At 47.1% G+C, this 20993-nt stretch overlaps 1 protein-coding gene across 7 annotated transcripts in view; it reads right to left on the bottom strand.

The window, feature by feature from the left end:
- Nucleotides 1-20993, bottom strand: part of pdlim5 (PDZ and LIM domain 5) — a 206933-nt gene that overhangs the window by 124648 nt on the left and 61292 nt on the right. For all 7 annotated transcript variants that reach the window (XM_033022484.1, XM_033022505.1, XM_033022514.1 and 4 more), the window contains exon 3: nt 8874-9025. In XM_033022484.1, coding sequence (XP_032878375.1) covers nt 8874-9025 — 152 coding nt within the window. The remainder of the gene's footprint in view (nt 1-8873; nt 9026-20993) is intronic.

The raw sequence follows: 20993 nt of genomic DNA, 5'->3' as shown, positions 1-20993 counted from the left end.
CTGTGGCAGAGAATTCCACAGATTCACCACTCTCTGTGTAAAAAATGATTTTCTCATCTCGGTCCTAAAAGACTTCCCTCTTATCCTTAAACTGTGACCCCTTGTTCTGGACTTCCCCAACATTGGGAATAATCTTCCTGCATCTAGCCTGTCCAATCCGTTAAGAATTTTGTAAGTTTCTATAAGATCCCCCCTCAATCTTCTAAATTCTAGCGAGTACAAGCCGAGTCTATCCATTCTTTCTTCATGTGAAAGTCCTGCCATCCCAGGAATCAGTCTGGTGAACCTTCGCTGTACTCCCTCTATGGCAAGAATGTCTTTCCTCAGATTAGGAGACCAAAACTGTACGCAATACTCCAGGTGTGGTCTCACCAAGACCCTGTACAACTGCAGTAGAACCTGTCTGCTCTTATACTCAAATCCTTTTGCTCAGCGGGACAGGCAGCATCTCTGGAGAGAAGGAATGGGTGACGTTTCGGGTCGAGACCCTTCTTCAGACTGAGAGTCAGAGGAGAGGGAGTCTAGAAGAATAGAAGGGTAAGGTGTGAAAACGACAGATCAAAGCAAGCGATGATCAAATCTTAGCTGACAACGCAGCAGGCTAGGGGGCATGGTCAAGGCTGAGGACAGGAGTTTAGTGGCACCAGGACCAAAAGCTGCTCCTGCCTCTTATGTAACGATCTAACGGATTCTCCAACAGTTACCGTGTGATTAGCACCACCGTTTTTATATCACTGGCGCAGCATGATTGGTGTTGAGGCAGGTACAATAATATGTAAGGCATTTGAGTCTGTACATGGATAGGAAAGGTGTAGAGGGGATAAGGACTCGGCACGAGCTAATGGAATTAACTTGGTTGGGGCATCTTGATCAGCATGGACAAGTTGAGCCAAAGGGCTAGTTTTCAAACTGTCTGACTACGACTGACTATAACTCTTTAAATATGATTAAAACTGTATGACTCTTTATGACTTTATGACTGCATGAGTCTTAACTCTTGAACTATGAGTATAACATTATATAACTTCAGATAGACACAAAATGCTGAAGTAACTCAGCGGAACAGGTAGCATCTCTGGAGAGAAGGAATTAGATGACGTCTCGGGTCGAGGCCAATCTTCAGACGACGAAATAAGATGAAGATGAAGGGTCTTGACCCGAAACGTTACCCATTCCTTCTCTCCAGAGATGCTGCGTGTCCCGCTGTGTTACTCCAGCATTTTGTGTCTATCTTCGGTGTAACTCAGCATCTGCAGTTCCTTGCGACACTGTGTAACTTTTTATGACTCTGACTTTTTATGACTATGACTCTATGACTATAACTCTACTGATTTCTACAAATCAAACACCCTTAACTGTATTTCTTCAGGGGAAGGTGATCGGGGTATTGTGGGAAGGTATTCCAAGTATTCCCCTGAAGTCTTCTCACCGAGGTACAGTGAAAAGCTTTTGTTGTGTGCTAATCAGTTAGTGGAATCACAAAACTTGATCACAATCAAGCCACTCACAGTGTATAGATATATGATCAAGGGAATAACGTCTAGTACAGGATAAAGTCCAATAAAGTCCGATTAAAGATAGTACAAGGGTCTCCAATGAGTAGATGGTAGGTTAGGACTGCTCTCTAGTTGGTGAGAGAACGGTTCATTTGCCTGGGAAAAAACCGTCTTTGAATCTGGAGGTGTGTGTTTCCAAACCTCTGTACCTTTTTAAAGGGTTTAACAGCATTAGCAATATCGCTGCGAAGCTTCCAGATGCCTCCAGTAGACGGATCATGTCAACACAGTTCTATCGGTACACACAGCAGGCGGACATGTACTTGTCAACAAATTCAATCATCAATAATTGCAATCGTTTAACCACACCTATTGGGAATTTTGGGGACTATTCTGGTGACGGCATCTGACTCAAGAGCAATGGCTGTAAGCACGCACTGCGTGTAGAAACCAAGAACTCATTCTGGTGAGCATTCGTAATAAGGTAGATGAGTTGAATGTGCAGATAGTTATTAATGAATATGATATACTTGGGATCACGGAGACATGGCTCCAGGGTGACCAAGGCTGGGAGCTGAACCTCCAGGAATATTCAATATTCAGGAGGGATAGACAGAAGGGAAAAGGAGGTGGGGTAGCGTTGCTGGTTAGCGAGGAGATTAACGCAATAGAAAGGAAGGACATTAGCTTGGAGGATGTGGAATCGATATGGGTAGAGCTGCGAAACACTAAGAGGCAGAAACGCTAGTGGAAGTTGTGTACAGGCCACCTAACAGTAGTAGTGGAGTTGGCGATGGCATCAAACAGGAAATTAGAAAAGCGTGCAACAAAGGTAAAACAGTTATAATGGGTGACTTCAATCTACATATAGATGTGGATTAATCAAATTGGCAGGGGTGCTGAGGAAGAGGATTTCTTGGAATGTATGCGGGATAGTTATCTAAACCAACATGTAGAGGAACCAGCGAGAGAGCAGGCTATTCTAGACTGGGTATTGAGTAATGAGGAAGGGTTAGTTAGCAGTCTTGTTGTGCGTGGCCCCTTGGGCAAGAGTGACCATAATATGGTTGAGTTCTTCATTAGGATGGAGTGACATAGTTAATTCAGAAACAAGGGTTCTGAACTTAAGGAAAGGTAACTTTGAGGGTATGAGACGTGAATGGGCCAAGATAGACTGGCAATTGATTCTTAAAGGGTTGATGGTTGTTATGCAATGGAAGGCATTTAAAGACCGCATGGATGAACCACAACAATTGTTCATCCCAGTTTGGCAAAGGAATGAATCAGGGAAGGTAGTGCATCCGCGGATAACAAGATAAATCAGGGATAGTAGCAAAACAAAAGACGAAGCATACAAATTAGCCAGAAAAAGCAGCCTACCAGAGGACTGGGAGAAATTCAGAGTCCAGCAGAGGAGGACAAAGGGCTTAATTAGGAAAGGGAAATAGATTATGAAAGAAAACTGGCAGGGAACATAAAAATTGACTGCAAAAGCTTTTATAGATATGTGAAGAGAAAAAGATTAGTTAAAACAAATGTAGGTCCTTTGCCATCAGAAACAGGTGAATTGATCATGGGAAACAAGGACATGGCAGACCAATTGAATAACTACTTCGGTTCTGTCTTCACTAAGGAAGACATAAATAATCTGCCGGAAATAGCAGGGGGCCGGGGTCAAATGAGATGGATGAACTCAGTGAAATCCAGGTTAGTCCGGAAGTGGTGATAAGTAAATTGAATGGATTGAAGGCCGATAAATCCCCAGGGCCAGATAGGCTGCATCCTATACAGTACTTAAGGAAGTAGCCCCAGAAATAGTGGTTGCATTAGTGATAATTTTTTTAAACTTTTTGGATTCTGGAGTAGTTCCTGAGGATTGGAGGGTAGCTAATGTAACCCCACTTTTTAAAAAGGGAGGGAGAGAGAAAACGGGGAATTACAGACCAGTTAGTCTAACGTCGGTAGTGGGGAAAATGCTAGAGTCAGTTATTAAAGATGGGATAGCAGCACATTTGGAAAGTGGTGAAATCATTGGACAAAGACAGGATGGATTTATGAAAGGTAAATCAAGTCTGACGAATCTTATAGAATTTTTCGAGGATGTAACTAGTAGAGTCGATAAGGGAGAACCAGTGGATGTATTATATCTGGACTTTCAGAAGGCTTTCGACAAGGTCCCACATAAGAGATTAGTATACAAACTTAAAGCACACGGTATTGGGGGTTCAGTATTGATGTGGATAGAGAACTGGCTGGCAGACAGGAAGCAAAGAGTAGGAGTAAACGGGTCCTTTTCAGAATGGCAGGCAGTGAATAGTGAGGTACCGCAAGGCTCAGTGCTGGGACCCCAGCTATTTACAATATATATTAATGATTTGGATGAGGGAATTGAATGCAATATCTCCAAGTTTGCGGATGACACGAAGCTGGGGGGTAGTGATCGCTGTGAGGAGGATGCTAGGAGGATGCAAGGTGACTTGGATAGGTTGGGTGAGTGGGCAAATGAATGGCAGATGCAGTATAATGTGGATAAATGTGAGGTTATCCACTTTTGTAGCAAGAACAGGATAGTAGACTATTATCTGAATGGTGGTCGATTAGGAAAAGGGGAGATGCAACGAGACCTGGGTGTCATGGTACACCAGTCATTGAAAGTAGGCATGCAGGTGCAGCAGGCAGTGAAGAAAGCAAATGGTATGTTAGCATTCATAGCAAAAGGATTTGAGTATAGGTGCAGGGAGGTTCCACTGCAGTTGTCCAGGGCCTTGGTGAGACCACACCTGGAGTATTGCGTACAGTTTTGGTCTCCTAATCTGAGGAAAGACATTCTTGCCATAGAGGGATTACAGAGAAGGTTCACCAGACTGATTCCTGGGATGTCAGGACTTTCATATGAAGAAAGACTGGATCGACTCAGCTTGTACTCGCTAGAATTGAGAAGATTGAGGGGGGATCTTATAGAAACTTATTAAATTCTTAAGGGGTTGGACAGGCTAGATGCAGGAAGATTGTTCCCGATGTTGGGGAAGTTCAGAACAAGGGGTCACAGTTTAAGGATAAGGGGGAAGTCTTTTAGGACCGAGATGAGAAAAACATTTTTTTTCACACAGAGAGTGGTGAATCTGTGGAATTCTCTGCCACAGAAGGTAGTTGAGGCCAGTTCATTGGCTAGATTTAAGAGGGAGTTAGATGTGGCCCTTGTGGCTAAAGGGATCAGGGGGTATGGAGAGAAGGCAGGTACAGGATACTGAGTTGGATGATCAGCCGTGATCATATTTAATGGCGGTGCAGGCTCGAAGGGCCGAATGGCCTACTGCTGCGCCTATTTTCTATGTTTCTATTCCCTCTAGGGAATGACAATACAGGTAATTCTATTCTATTCTATTCTCTCCCCCTAACCCCTTCCCCACCCTAGTCGTGCCATTGCTCACATCCCTGTATCCCTTCGTTATCACCTCATCCTCGGTCAACAATGAGCCATTATGTGCTCCACCCTTCCTTGGACATCTATTGCCGACCCTGATTCTTTCTGGCCTTTTCTCACCTCTAGTTCACCCCATCCCTACTTTCAGTCTGCAGAAGGGTTCTGACGCATCCTTTTTCTCCCTTTCTATCCCAGAAGTCACAGACAGATACAGACAGATACAGCACAGAAACAGGTCCTTTGACCCATTGAGTATGTGTTGACCATTATCCTCCGCCACTGAGGGTCTGGACCCGTATAATCTCCTATCCATGTCCTCCACAGATGCTGCCTGACTGGCTGAGTTCTTCCAATACTTGTGTTCTACTCAAGATTCCAGCATCTGCAGAGCCGTAAGTTTCCATTAATCTTTTTTTTTTTTAAAGTCCGGCCCTCATTCTCAAAATCTCTCCTCACTGAGGGCAATTTACGGCGGCTAATTAACCTCACAATCCCGCGGATTTTTGGAATATTTGGAGGAAATCCACAAGGTCACAAGAACATGGAGACTCCACACGGCACCAAAGGTCAGGTTCGAACCTAGGTCACTGGTGATGTGAGGCAGTGGCTCTATTGTGAGCACTTTTGGGCCCCATATCTGTGGAAGAATGTGCTGGCGCTGGAGGGAGTCCAGAGGAGGTTTACGAGAATGATCTCAGAAATGACTGGGTTAACATACGATGAGCGTTTGACAGCACTGGGCCTGTACTAGCTGGAGTTTAGAAGGATGAGGGGGTGACCTCATTGAAACTTACCGAATAGTGAAATACCTGGAGAGAGTGAATGTGGAGACAATGTTTCTACCAGTGGGAGAGTCTAGGACCAGAGGCCACAGCCTTAGAATAAACCGATATAATTTTAGAAAGGAGATAAGTAGGAATTTCTTTAGTCAGAGGGTGGTGAATCTGTGGAATTCATTGCCACAGATAGCTGTGGAGGCCAAGTCAATGGTTATTTTTCAGGGGGAGGTTGACCGATTCTTGATTAGTACGGGTGTCAGGGGTTATTGGGATAATGGGGTTGAGAGAGAAAGAGGGAAAGATAGATCAGTCATGATTGAATTAGCGGAGTAGGCTTGATGGGCCGAATGGCCTAGTTCTGTTGCTATCACTTATGACCATAAACTCTAGCAGCTTGACCACTGTGCCAACCTAACTGACTCTTAGACTGCCCTCTCTGACACTGTATTTGGCTGCGGTGATGAATAGGTTTCGTGCCTGTAACTTCCCCATGAACTACAGGGCACAACTTTTTTTTTTACAATAGGTGCAGGAGTAGGCCATTTGGCCCTTCGAGCCAGCACCGCCTTTCAATGTGATCATGGCTGATCATCCCCAAACAGTACCCCGTTCCTGCCTTCTCCCCATATCCCCTGACTCCACTATCTTTAACTTGCTCTTAAATTTCCGTGCTAATAACCCAGCCAATTTCATGATGGAAATAACTTGATTGAACTCCATCAATGCAGCACGGGGACATGCTATTCAGCCCATGTTGTCTGTTCAGAACGTAGCGTTAAAAGAATCTCCTCTGCCTGATCCATATCCCTCCATTCGCTGCATATCCATGTGCCTATCTAAAAGCCTCTGAAACGCCACTACCGTATCTTCTTCCACCACCTCCCCTGGCAGCGCCTTCCAAGCACCCACCACTCTCTGTGTAAAAAATTTGCCCCGCATCATCTTCTTTAAACTTTGCCTCTTTGGCATATTGCTCTCCTGATTGTTCATGCCGTTTTCAATTTCATAACACACCAATCTCACATCTATTTTACAGATGCAATCCTTTGTAAAAGAATTGGACTTTATACATTAATCTTACAATGATAGGTTGGAGGTACAGTGTGAAAACAGGCCTTTTGGTCCACTCGTCCAACCAGCAATCGCTCGGACACTAGTTCTATCCTGCACACTAGGGACAATTTACAGAAGCCAATTAACCTATAAACCTGCACGTCTTTGGAATGTTGGCGGAGACCAGAACACCCAGAGGAAACCCACACGGTCACAGGGACAAGGTATAATCTCCATACTGACAGCACCCGTAGTCAGTATCGAACCCCCGGGTCTCTGGCGCTGTAAAGCAGCAACTCTACCGCTGCGCCACTGTGCCGCCCTATTTATGCTGCATACACAGCCTAAAGAATTTATACTGCAGACACAGCCCCAGTACAATTAAGAAGCACTGGTCAAGATAGAGAATCAAGTTCCATTGAGGATTTCAAAGGACATGCAACCTCAGCTAAACTGGGAACATCTTCAGTTGCTGAGGATAAAGTTTCCTTCAGAACAGAATGTTTCACATCAACATAAAACTGGCGATCTGCTCGCCTTACAGAGTTCAAGATGTCAGAGGTTTGCATTCCATCTTAATACTTAAAACACACAACTTACAATGGACCTCTCAACACTTGGAATCAGACTTGCTTCTACGCACAGTGGCGCAGCAGTAGAGCTGCTGCCTCATTGCGCCAGAGACCCAAGTTCGATCCTGACCTCGGTACCATCTATACGGAATTTGTATGTTATAATAATAATAATAATGGATGGGATTTATATAGCGCCTTTCTAATACTCAAGGCGCTTTACATCGCATTATTCATTCACTCCTCAGTCACATTCGGTGGTGGTAAGCTACTTCTGTAGCCACAGCTGCCCTGGGGCAGACTGACGGAAGCGTGGCTGCCAATCTGCGCCTACGGCCCCTCCGACCACCACCAATCACTCACACACATTCACACACATTCACACACAGGCAAAGGTGGGTGAAGTGTCTTGCCCAAGGACACAACGACAGTATGCACTCCAAGCGGGATTCGAACCGGCTACCTTCCGGTTGCCAGCCGAACACTTAGCCCATTGTGCCATCGGTCGTCCTTTGTTCTCCCCGTGACCGCGAGTATTTTCTCCGGTTTCCTCCCACATGCCAAAGACGTGCGGGTTTGTAGATTAATTGGCTTTGTAAATTGCCCCTAGTGTGTAGGATGCGAAAGTGGGATAACGTAGAACGAGTGATTGATGTTCGGCACGAACGCTGTGGGCCAAAGGGCCTGTTTTCATGCTGTAAACTATACATCACTCCCTCAACTGCTGCAACAGTAAACAAGGTCTTTTCATTTGAGTTGAGCCAATTATCCTACAAACCTGAACGTCTTGGGAGTGTGGGAGGACCTGTGCACCCATAGAAAAACCCACACGGTCACAGGGAGAACATACACACTCCGGACAGAGTCCTGCCCCTCCTCTCTTCCACCGTTCATCCCCCTCTCACCCAATTCAATTAGTCTGAAGAAGGGTCCTGATCCAAAACATCACCTTTCCATGTTGTCCAGAGATGCTGCCTGACACATGCCGCTCAAGTTACTCCAACACTTTGTGTCTTCTTTTGCTGACCTTCGTGTTTGTGTTAAGCGCTTTGTACAGATCCTCGTTTACACAGAAGATAGACACAAAGTGCTGGAGTAATTCAGCGGGTCAGGCGGCATTTCTGGAGAAAAGGAACAGGTAACATTTTGGGTCGAGACCCTTCTTCAGACTCAGTTTACAGAGTACTATGTTTACATGTTCTGTTGTGCTGCTGCAAGTAACAATATCATTGTTCTCTTTGGAACATATCCCAATGAAGCACTCTTGACAACGGTTCATAAACATTTGGACAGGTACATAGATAGGGAAGGTTTAGAAGGATATGGGCCAAACGCAGGCAGGTGAGACGAGTGTAGGTGGGACTGGTGTAGTTGGTTGGCATGGGCATGTTGGGCCAAAGGGCCTGTTTCCACGCCGTACATCTCTATGACGGCCCTTCTAACCCTCCAAGGTCAATTTCCAAACTAAATGTTGTCGTTCGATCCATGGCACAAGTAATGGGAGGGAGGTGGGTGGCAGGGTGCCACAAGCAAGGAGGTTGATGCTCACCTCTGCAGACTGAGTTTCATGGACCCGGTGCAAGCCTTGATCTTGTTCTGCGCCGCCAGGTGGGCCATCCCGTCAGTGCTGGCCTCGTCGATGGACAGAACCACGTCGCCCACCTCGATGCCAGCCAGTGCCGCCTTCCCGCCTTCCGACAGCTGCAGGGAGAGACAGACACGATGAGATGAGTTCCGAACTCAACAGTACAGTAAACCCTTACTTGGACAGATACATTGTAACATTTAGACATGGATAGGACAGGTTTAGAGGGATATGGGACAAACACAGGCAGCTGAGACTAGTGTAGATGGGACATGTTGGCCGGTGTGGGCAAGTTGGGCCGAAGGGCCCGTTACCACGCTGTATGACTATGACTATGGGGAGGGGGGGTAGATGGTGTCCGTTATTACCGAGTAATGGGGGATAAGTAGAATTTAAACTTTAGATACAGCGAAGAAACAGGTCCTTCGGCCTACCAAGTCCACACCAACCAGCGATCCCTTATATCAGCGCTATCCTACAAAACTAGGGACAAGTTCATTTGTAATTAACAGAAGCCAATTAACCTACAAACCTGGGTGTCTTTGGAGTGTGGGAGGAAACAGGAACACTCAGAGAAATCTTACACGATCACAGGGAGAACGTACAAACCCCGTACGGACAGCACCCGTAGTCAGGATCGAACCCGGGTCTCTGGTGCTGTAAGGCAGCAACTCTTCCACTAGACCCTTGGACTATCTTTAATTGGACTTTATCTTACACTAAACGTTATTCCCTTTATCCTTTATTCGTACACGTGGATAGCTCAATTGTAATCATGTATTGTCTTTCCACTGACTGGTTAGCACACAACTGGTTAGCCAATATAGGCATAATTCTGGAAAGGACACAGATTGATGGAGCAACTCATGAGAACATAGACGGAAGACATTTCAGGTTGAGGATAGACAAAAATGCTGGAGAAACTCAGCGGGTGAGGCAGCATCTATGGGGCAAAGGAATAGGTGACGTTTCGGGTCGAGACCCTTCTTCGGGAAGGGTCTCGACCTGAAACATCACTTATTCATGTTCTCCAGGGCTGCCATTGTATCCCTTTGTATTAACCAGCATTTGCAGTTCCTTGCTTCTAGAATTCTGGTTAACCTCCTGTCCAAAGTCTCCACATTATTCCTGTCATGGGGCGACCAGAACTTCACACAATACTCCAAATGCGGCCCAAACAAAGTCCAATCAACTCACAGCAACATGACTTCCTGATGCTTATACTCAATGCCACTCAAAGCAATTTAGTATTTTCCTGTAAATGCATTTGTGGAAAGTTCCACCTGAATAGAACATTAAATAATTTGGTTGTTTCTTCCGTCTGTATCAAATTGATTCTCTTTCCACAGATGCTGCTTTACCTGCTGAGTTTTTCCAGTATTTTCAGTTTTTTTTAATGTATCGGATTATCCCTGGTATCCCCTTTGTATCGGGTTTGTATCGGATATCCCCTTTATCTGGGCTGGTCAAGTCCCATAAGGGTTCGCAACACTAAGAACATTAGCGACACATTGCTCAATGATCTTACAGAGGTGCACAAAATCATGTGCGTAATAGAAGGGTGGATGCCCAGAGACTCTTGCCCAGAGTAGGGGAACTGAGAACCAGAGGATATAGGTTTGAGATGAGGGGGGAAAATGTAATAGGAACCCGAGGGCTAACATTTTTACACAAAGGGTGGTGGGTGTATGGAACGAGCTGCCAGAGGTAGTTGAGGCAGGGCCTATTGCAACATTTAAGAAACATTTAGACAGGTAAATGGATAGGACAGGTTTAGAGGAGATTAGGTCAAACGCAGGCAGGTGTGACGATATAGATGAGACATGTTGGTCAATGTGGACAAGTTGGGCCAAGGGGGGTGTGTGTGTGTGCGTGCGTGCGCGTGCGTGCGTGCGTGTGTGCGTGTGTGTGTGTGTCTGTGTGTGTGTGCGTGTGCGTGTGCGTGTGTGTGTGTGTGTGTGCGTGTGTGTGTGCGTGTGTGTGTGTGCGTGTGCGTGTGTGCGTGTGTGCGCGTGTGTGTGTCTGTGTCCCCAAGACTCTCTTTGACAAAGGAGTTCAACTGTCCCTTAACATTACTGAGAGAAATTCCCATTGTTCCACCCATCGCCTTGTCCCAACTTCTCTGTTACTGAGGATAAAAGACGTGTTGGGAGAACGTGGCCCGTACAATAACAGCAAGGAAGAGAAACCATTTCCGTCAGTTCTGAGGAAGGATCGTTGATTTGAAAGATCGATTGGTTTTGTCATTCCACAGGTGCTATTTGTCCGGTGGAGTTTAGTTTAGTTTAGAGATACAGCGCGGAAACAGGCCCTTCGGCCCACCGAGTTTGCGCTGACCTGCGATCACCCATTCGCACCAGGAGATTACCATGTGGACTGAGAAAATAATTAGAGAATCTTCTCAAAGCCTTCCTGCAAAGGGTTGAAACATGGAACTGTAGATGCTGGTCTACAAAAAAAGGTTTAGTTTAGTTTAGTTTAGTTGAGTGATACAGCATGGAAACAGGCCCTTCGGCCCATCTAGTCTACGTCGACCATCGATCACCGGTTCACACCAATTCTAGATGATCTCACTTTCCTATCCACTCCCTACACATGAGGGGCAATCCACCTATATGGATTCACTTGTATGTCTTTGGTATGTGGGATGAAACCGGAACACCCGTGAGAAACCCACGCGGTCACAGGGTGAACGTGCAAATTCCACACAGACAGCACCCGAGATCAGGATCGAACCTGGTTCTCTGGCTCTGTGAGGTGGCGGCTCTACCAGCTGTAGTCCTATTTGTTTTCGTGCTACTGAGACAAACTTGATTCCTCTTTCTCGGTTCCTGAAACGTTAACTGTTTTTCTTTGCACGGATGCCGCCCGACTTGCTGAGTGTTTCCTGCATTTTTCTTGTTTTTACTTCAGATTGTCAGCATCTGCGGATTGACCTTATGTTCACACAACAGCACCGTGAAGGCGAACAACCAGGCAACCTGTGCAACAATCTATTTTTGCTCACGACAGTCTCGGCTAACTTTCGCATCCAAAGATCATCAGTTCGGCACATCTTGAGTGCTGGAACATCCACAAGGTGGATAAAAGGTGTGGGGTTAGAAAGCATGATCCCATATCCCTCTATACCCTGATCCATATCCCTCTATACACTCCATATGCATGTGTCTCTAAAACACCACTATTGTATCTGCCTCCACCACCACCTTTGCCAGTGCATTCCAGGCCCCCACTACAAACTGCATAAAAGACGTGGCCTGCACATCATTGCACATGTTCGACATGTTCTCATGTTCGACATTTCCACCCAGGGAAAAAGGTTCTGACTGTCCACCCTATCCATGCCTTTCATGATTTAAAATACTTCTCTCAAATCTCCCCTTCAACCTGTGCGTTCCAGAGAGTCTCCCCTCAAATGCGAGCCGGCTGATGCTCCCAGAAGTCCGTGGCGCTTGCTCAGTTTAATGGAAGACCTAGCGGATCGCGGCCTGTGGGTGGAATTCACCAAGCTAGTCCCCTGCTCGTTGGGCCCGGCGTACCTCCAGTACGGAAGGAGTAGGCCGCCATGCCGGCCCCTGCTCGTCCCCCGATGGGCGAGGAGTGAGGCCGGTGGGAGAGGAGTGGGAACCGGGGTCGGGCCTACCCTCGAGGTCGGCTGCCGCAGGCTCCCTCTGGGAATAAGGGTGGACGGGTGGGGAGAGCGACGTGGTGTCCAAGGGAGGCGATGGCTGGAGGCCGGCGACAGCCTGGGACTTGCCTGGAACAGACACCGCTCATAAAGCGAACCAGAGCGTGGACTCTGAAAATGGCACAATACCATGATGCCTCTTGCATGCAGGCTCAGTTGACTGGTACCCGAACGTGGCGTAGAAGGACGAGAAGCCGAAGCAAGGAAGTGGAAGCCAAATAACCGAATGGAAACAAAGCCGAAACGCCAAATAACCGATAGCTTATGAAGCCGAAATGCCAACTAACCGAAAGGGTGGGACGCCTAGAAGCAAACTCACCGAAAGGCCGCTCTGCCGAAACGCCAACTCACCGAAAGGCTGCATCGCCGACAAGCCAACTCCCCAAATGGCCGGTGTCGAAAAGTCAAATAACGGACATGACGTCGCCGGGGGGGCGGGACTTGTCAGCGATCGGTCCAGACCCCCGCATTCATCACATCACTGGCCAGTGGAGACAGAAGGGTTATTTGGGTTTCGGCTTTGTTTCCGTTCAGTTATTTGGCTTCCACTTCTTTGCTTCAGCTTCTCGTCCTTCGACGTCACGTCTACACACGCAGTTGACTACTTCTGTACACTTACTAATTGGGGATCGGGGGTAAAGCAATACTCCATTGGACTGTTTGTATGAAAACTAATTTTATTGTGTTAGCACTTTGCACATGTGAGGATAGAAGCACCATAACCTCCGACCCAGAGATAAGCATGTAACCCTTGGAGCCACCGACAACTTCACGGAAGGGGTTCTAAGCAGGACATGGTACAGATTCAGCAGTGAATACTGAACATTGAGGGGGAATCCTGTCTACCTTCCCCAGGTCACGTTGCCTCAGGGTGACACCAAGGTAGAACATTACAAACAACCAGTCTCCTCAAAGACCCTTGGTGGGCATCACACAGGGGACCTCCGAGCTCCTCCTCACGCAGACGTGCGCTCGTTATTTATTATCCAGCGGGTGCAAATCTACTTAAGCTGTTCTGGAAGTTTCCACTCATGCTCGGAGATGATTGAATCGCTCAGTGCACCTGCTAACGTTTATCACGTCACATAAGGCACTAAATCAGCGACCTTTGCTCGACACCAGTGCAGAGATTTACTGCCAGTGGTGGGAGAAAACAAGTTTATGGGCAAAATGCTGAGTAGCAACTTTGGGAGGCATGAGTTGCCGAATTTCTTCCGAGAGAGTTGATGCGCAGAGTAAAACAGTGCAGACGATCATGAGAGGAATAGATAGGACAAATGCACAGAGTCTTTTACCCAGAGTAGGGGAATCAAGAACCTCTGGACAGAGGATTAAGGTAAAATGGGAAGGATTTAGACTTCACGCTGTCGAGATAAAAGATGTCTGTATTGGAGGATTTTAGTTATGAGAAGAATTTACATAGTGAACCGCATGGAATTTCTCCGGGTGCTCCGGTTTCTTCCCACATTCCAAAGACATGCGGGTTTGCAGTTTGAGTTTAGTTTATCGTACAGAGTACCGAGGTACAGTGAAAAGCTTTTGCTGTGCGCGAACCAGTCAGCGGTAAGATAATACATGATTATAATCGAGCCATCCATAGCGTACAGATAAATGATAAAGGGAATAACGTGAATAGCTTTAGTGCAAGATAAAGTCCAGTAAAGTCCAGTCAAAGATGGTCCAAGGGTCTTCAATGAGGTAGATAGTAACTCAGGACTGCTCTCTAGTTGTTGATAGGATGGTTCAGTTGCCTGATAACAGCTGGGAAGAAGCTGTCCCTGAATCTGGAGGAGTGCGTTTTCACACTTCTATAACTTTTGCCTGATGGGAGAGGGGATAGTGACCGGGGTGAGTCTGGTCCTTGATTATGCTGGAAGCCTTTCCGAGGTAGCGTAAGGTGTAAACGGAGCCAATGGAAGAGAGGTTGGTTTGTGTGATGGTCTGGTCTGCGTCCATATTTATGTGCAATTTCTGGCTGTCGTGGATGGAGCTCTTTCCAAAATCATGTTGTGATGCATCCCGATAAAAGGTTCTGTAAATTGTCCCTAGTGTGTACGATAGAACTCGTGTATGGGTGATCGCTGGTCGTCGTGGGCTGAAGGGCCTGTTTCCACACTGTATCCCTAAAGTGTCAATCCTTTCCAACAGTCCAACACATTTTCCTTTCCAAAGGATCCTAAAGAAATAGAAACATAGACATAGAAAATAGGTGCAGGAGTAGGCCATTCGGCCCTTCGAGCCTGCACCACCATTCAATATGATCATGGCTGATCATCCAACTCAGTATCCTGTACCTGCCTTCTCTCCATACCCCCTGATCCCTTTAGCCACAAGGGCCACATCTAACTCCCTCTTAAATATAGCCAATGAACTGGCCTCAACTACCTTCTGTGGCAGAGAAATGTGTCCATTCTCCCTGTAAGGGGCCTCCCGTAAATTTTGTTCATCCCAATCTCCCGTCTTTCAGCATCCTTTGTTCCAACAAAAACAACTGAGATATTCTCTTGTCTTCACTACAATTCTCCAACCCTGGCGACAATCCATCTCCATTCATTTATGAGCCATCATTGAAGAGAGTTGGAAGCAGCAACACTTTACACATTCAGAAAGAACCCTGGACGAGCAGTTGAAGGCTACGGACTGAGACTTTCCATTGCAGCGGTAAGAGAGGCCTGGCTCAGCCCGCCACTGAACCGGAACCGGCTCGAAGATGGAAGCCGCCGAGCCCGGCCCTTCACGGGCGGTGAATTGGAGAAGAGGGAGTTGGAGTCAGGGCAGAGGTCGGTAAGGAGACCACCTATGGAGGCAGTGCAGTCGACCTCCACGGAGACCACCTATGGAGGTAGTGCAGTGGACCTCCATGGAGACCACCTATGGAGGCACTGCAGCAGCCTGGGGCTCGGCTGGACCAGGTGTCGCTCCAAGAGGCCGGGAGCGCATGGACTGGACGTGGCTTGCAGCAATAAAGCCTCGGTGGAGGACACCAACAGCCAGGCAAGGCCAGGTCGACCCTGCAACGCTGCCAAGACAAGGGTGAGGTTAATATCATGATTAGCCATGATCATATTGAATGGCGGTGCAAGCTCGAAGGGCCGAATGGCCTACTCCTGCACCTATTTTCTATGTTTCTATGTTTCTATAATCTGCACCTACAACAACTGGGACTTGAAAATAGCACCAAATTTGGCAACTCTGGATACTGTCTCAATGTACTACTGCTATGCACTTGTACTTTGTACTGTCTCTGAGATGCGTATCTTAGATGGATGTATCTATGTGCTTATGTTTAGTGATACTTGTACTGAACTGTTTACAAAAATCAATTTCATTGTAACTGGGCGGCACGGTGGCGCAGCGGTACAGTTCCTGCCTTGAAGCACTTACCGCGCCAGAGGCCCAGGTTTGATCACAACTACGAGGGCTGTCTGTATGGAGTTTGTACGTTCTCCCCAGGACCACGTGGGTTTTGTCTGAGGTTTTCAGTTTCCTCCCACACTCCAAAGATGTACAGGTTTGTGGGTTAATTGGCTTGGTATAAATGTAAATTGTCCCGAGTGTGTGCAGATTAGTGTTAATGTGTGGGACTCGCTGGTCGGTGCGGACTCCCGTCTTTCAGCATTCAGATGGGCTGAAGGGCCTGTGTTGTATCTCTAAACTAAACCTCGGTACATCATGTACCTGCACACTGTGGATGGCTCGATTGTAATCATGTATCGTCATTCCGCTGACTGGTTCTGCATGCAACAAAGGGTTTCACTATACCTCGTTCACAGGACAATGAACTAAACTCATCTGACAAATAAAATACCATTGACCTAAGAAATGGGAGTAACAAAAATGCATTCTTTTGGGCCTTGCCTGGACTATAGTTTTGCATACTTCTCTTACACCTGCCCTTAACTAACAACCCTGGTATCTCCAAATCTATTTGGGAGGAGGCTGTCGAGATACAGAAACTGCTGGTGACACAAGGAACCGCAGACGCTGATTCTGGAGTAAGAAACAAAGTGCTGGAGGAACTCAGCGGGTCAGGGAGGAATGGAGGGTGCTGACCCATAACGTCATCTGTCCATTTCCCTCCACAGATGGTGCCTGACCCGCTGAGTTCCTCCGGCGTCTAGTTTTTGCTCAACTACTGTAATCTGGAGCAAATAATAAACTCTCAATCCTGGGCACAAAGATGATCAGGTATTATCTCTGGAAAACATGGGTAGTAAAGGCAGTTACTATCGCATCGTTTAAGAAACATTTAGACCGGGTACATGGATAGGACAGATTTAGAGGGATAAGGTCCAAACGTAGGCAGGTGGGACTAGTATAGATGGATGGTTGGTCGGTGTGGGCAAGTTGGGCTGAAGGACCTGTTTCCACACTGAATGACTCTATGACTCTCTATGGCGATGACTCATCCGCCCATTCCCACCACAGATGGTGCCTGGCCCATCGAGTTCCTCCAGCACTTTGTTTTTTGCTCAACTGCTGTAAACTGGAGCAAATAACAAACTCTCCTTCATGGACACAAAGATAATCTGGCAGCATCTCTGGAAAACATGGGTAGGTGACAATTCGGGTCTAGCCCTGAAACGTCAACTAGTCAAGAGTGTTTTATTGTCATATGTCCCAGATAGAACAATGAAATTCTCACTTGCTGCAGCACAACAGAATATGGAAACACAGTACACTGTAAACAATATAACAAACGAGAGAGAAAAAAAAACTTCAGTGTGTATATAACTATCCATGTTCTCCAGAAATACTGCTTGACCTGCTGAGCTACTCCGGCACTTAGTGTTCTGTTGCATATTCACCAGCATCTGCAATTCATGTTCATAAGTGATAGGTGCAGAATTAGGCCATTCGGCCCATCAAGCCTACTCCGCCATTCAATCATGGCTGATCTATCTTTCTCTCTTAACCCCATTTACCTGCCTTCACCACATAATCCCTGACTCCCATACTAATCAAGAATCCATCTATCTCTACCTTAAAAATATCCATTGACGTCCTCCACAGCCTTCTGTGTCAATGAATTCCACAGATTCACCACCCTCTGATTATAGCAAGTCCTCATCATCTTCTTCCTAAAGGAACATCCTTTAATATTGAGGTTATGACATCTGGTCCTAGAGTCTCCCATTAGTGGAAACGCCCTTTCCGCATCCACTCTATTCAGGCCTTTCACTATCCAGTAAGTTTCAATGAAGTCTCCCCTCATCCTTCTAAGCTCCAGCGAGTACAGGCCTAGTGCTGTTAAACGCTCATCATACGTTAGCTCAATCATTCCTGGGATAATTCTCGTGAACCTCCTCTGGACCTTCTCCAACGGCAGCACATCTTTTCTTCAGATATGGGACTTAAAACTGCTCACAATACTCCAAATGCATTCTGACCAGTGCTTTATAAAGCATCAGCATTAAACCCCTGTTTTTATATTCTAGTTGCCTTGAAATAAATGTGAGTTTTTGCAACCATTCTGCCCAAGACCACAAGGAAAACCTTGTTTGGAGGCTAATCTATCACACAGAGCAGCCTTACCCTCTGCACCATCAACGACTCTGTCTACACATCATGCTGCCTCAGAAAAGAAGCCAACATAATCAAGGACCATTCAGTCCAGTCTTTCCCCGGCTCCCCGTCTGTCGTCAGGCAGAAACCACCAGATTCACGAACAGCATCCTCCCCACTCTTATCAGACTCCAGAATGGACCTCTCAAATCTAGACTTTAGAGATACAGCGCGGAATCAGGCCCTGCGGCCCACCATAAACTGCACCGACCATAGATCACCCGTACACTAGCACAACCCTACACACTAAGGACAAATTACAATTTTACAGAAACAATTTTACAGAAGCCATTTAACCTACAAACCTGCAGGGAATGCGGTAGGAAATCGGAGCACCCGGAGAAAATTCACACGGTCACAGTGAGAACATACAAACTCTGTACAGACAGCACCCGTAGTCAGGATTGAACCCAGGTCTCTGTCCTGTAAAGCAGCAACTCTACCGCTGTGCCATTGTGCCACGCCTTTGGTTACATTCCCAATCTTCCTATTTACGTAGTTGCAGCCTTTGCAATTTTTTTAATCTGCACTTTCTCTGTAGCTGTGATATTTTTGTTTTTTTTCCTTGATGCATTGATGCATGGTATGATTTGGCTGGAGAGCATGCAAAACAATGTATCAACTGTATATCGGTAGCCGGGAGAATAATAAACCAAATCAAACCAATGCACTATTAACACTAGGGCGGCACAGTGGCACAGCGGTAGAGTTGCTGCCTAAAGGACCTGTCCCACGAGCATGCAACTCCATGCGGCAAACACAACCTAACGTGGTCGCTTGAGCCGTACGGCCTCGCGGGGCCGATCCCACTTCGATCGCCAGAGCCGTATGGACTTGTGCGGAGCTGATCCCGACATCGCGCGGGGCTCCGAAAAACTGACACTGTTCAAAAATTCCACGCTGCAACGTCCTGCACCGCCTCGACAAGCGTACGCACCGTCTCGACGCCGTACGCACTGATTCGACGGCGTATGCCTAGCGCGAACTTCCCGCGGACTTCGCTCGAACTACACGTCAACTCGTACTGGATCACTCGACCTCCGCGCGGCCCCCGTTTCCGGTTTGGTCGCGCTCGCCGCATGCAGGCATATGCTGGTGGGACAGGCCCTGTACGGGGATCACTCGACCTCCGCGCGGCCCCCGCTTCCAGTTTGGTCGCGCTTGCCTCATGCAGTCGCATGCTCGTGGGACAGGCCCTGTACGGGGATCACTCGACCTCCGCGTGGCCCCCACTTCCAGTTTGGTCGCGCATGCCTCATGCAGTCGCATGCTCGTGGGACAGGCCCTTTACAGCGCCAGAGCCCCGCATTCCATCCTGACTACGGGTGTCGTCTGTATGGAGTTTGTACATTCTCCCGGTGACCGCTTGGGTTTTCTTCGGGTGGCTCTGGTTTCCTTCCACATGAACAAAGGGGTTCCCGGCATTGGGGAGGGGGGAGAGCGATGAGGGGATGAGTACTTTTTGTAACGTTGTCAGCACCTTTGTGGCGACTCTTTTGTGTACTTTGAATGCAAAAATAAAGAATTTCACTGTACATGTACACTGTACAGGTGACCATGAAGTAATATCATCATCAGAAAGTATCAACATCATGTGCCATCTCCTTTAGTCAATTCCTACCTCTCTCGCATTTGAGACACATCAAACACCAGAAGCCTGCAATCGCTCAAACCTTTGAAGTTTTCCCAGCAAAATTAGGGAAAGAAACTCAAGCCACATATTTAATGGTCAGTAAAATTGCCTAAGAAGCAATGAAAACAGTACTGAGGAAGGTTTAGCAATACAGGAGACAGGTTTCTGTAGCCCCCAACATCAATGCTGGCATCAAATAAGCCACAAATTGAAACTACCTCAGCACTAAAAGGGCTTAAGTTGTATTGGTCCAGTGTCATCTGTCAAGAGCGTTTTATTGTCATGTGTCCCCAAGCGGAACAATGACATTCTTACTTGCAGCAGCACAACAGGTATGTAAACATAGTGCTCAGGTCTTTGGAATGTGGGAGGAAACCGGAGCACCCGGCTAAATCCCATGTGGTGACTGGGAGAACTTGCAAAATCCGCACAGTACTCAGGATTTCACCCGAATCTCTGGCGCCTTAAGGCAGCAACTCGCCCGCTGTGCCAGCGTACGTTGCATCAATCCTCCGGCCAACTGAGATTATTGAGGTAGTGACCAGGAGACAAAGATGACAGACTAATGGATGTTGTCTACATGGCTGGTCTAATAGATCAAATCGCATGGAGTCCACAGCGCGTTGGTAAATTGAATTCAAAATTGGGTTGGTCATAGAAAGCAGGCAGGAATGGTAAAGGGTGTTTTCTCAGTGGAGATCTGTGACTGGTGGTAAGCCACGAGGGTCAGTGTTGGGACCTCTGTGGTTTGAAATATTTATAAATGATTTGGATGGGAGTGTAGGTGGTCTACGGAGTAAGATTACAGGTGACTTATGTAGGGTGGTACAGTGGCACAGCTGCTGCCTCACAGCTGCAGAGGCCCATGTTCGATCCTGACCTTCGGTACTGTCTATGTGCAGTTTGCATGTTCTCCCTGCGACCGCGTGCGTTGCCTCCGGGTGCTCCGGTTTGCTACCGCATCCCGTAGAGGTGTGTGTTTATAGGTTAATTGACCTTAAAGGGCCTGTTTCCATGCTGCATTTCATAGTCATACAGCGTGGAAACAGGCCCTTCGGCCCAACTTGCCCAAATGACCAACATGCCCCATCTACACTAGTCCCACCTGCCTGCGTTTGGCCCATTTCCCTCTAAACCTATCCTATCTGTACAACTGTCTAAATGCGATAGACATCTGCTTCAATTACCTCCTCCGGAA

This window comes from Amblyraja radiata, chromosome 1 (assembly GCF_010909765.2).
Source record: "Amblyraja radiata isolate CabotCenter1 chromosome 1, sAmbRad1.1.pri, whole genome shotgun sequence".
Taxonomy (NCBI): Eukaryota; Metazoa; Chordata; class Chondrichthyes; order Rajiformes; family Rajidae; genus Amblyraja; species Amblyraja radiata.
Note: the sequence above shows the minus strand (reverse complement) of the source record. Positions and strands in the feature narration are given on the sequence as shown.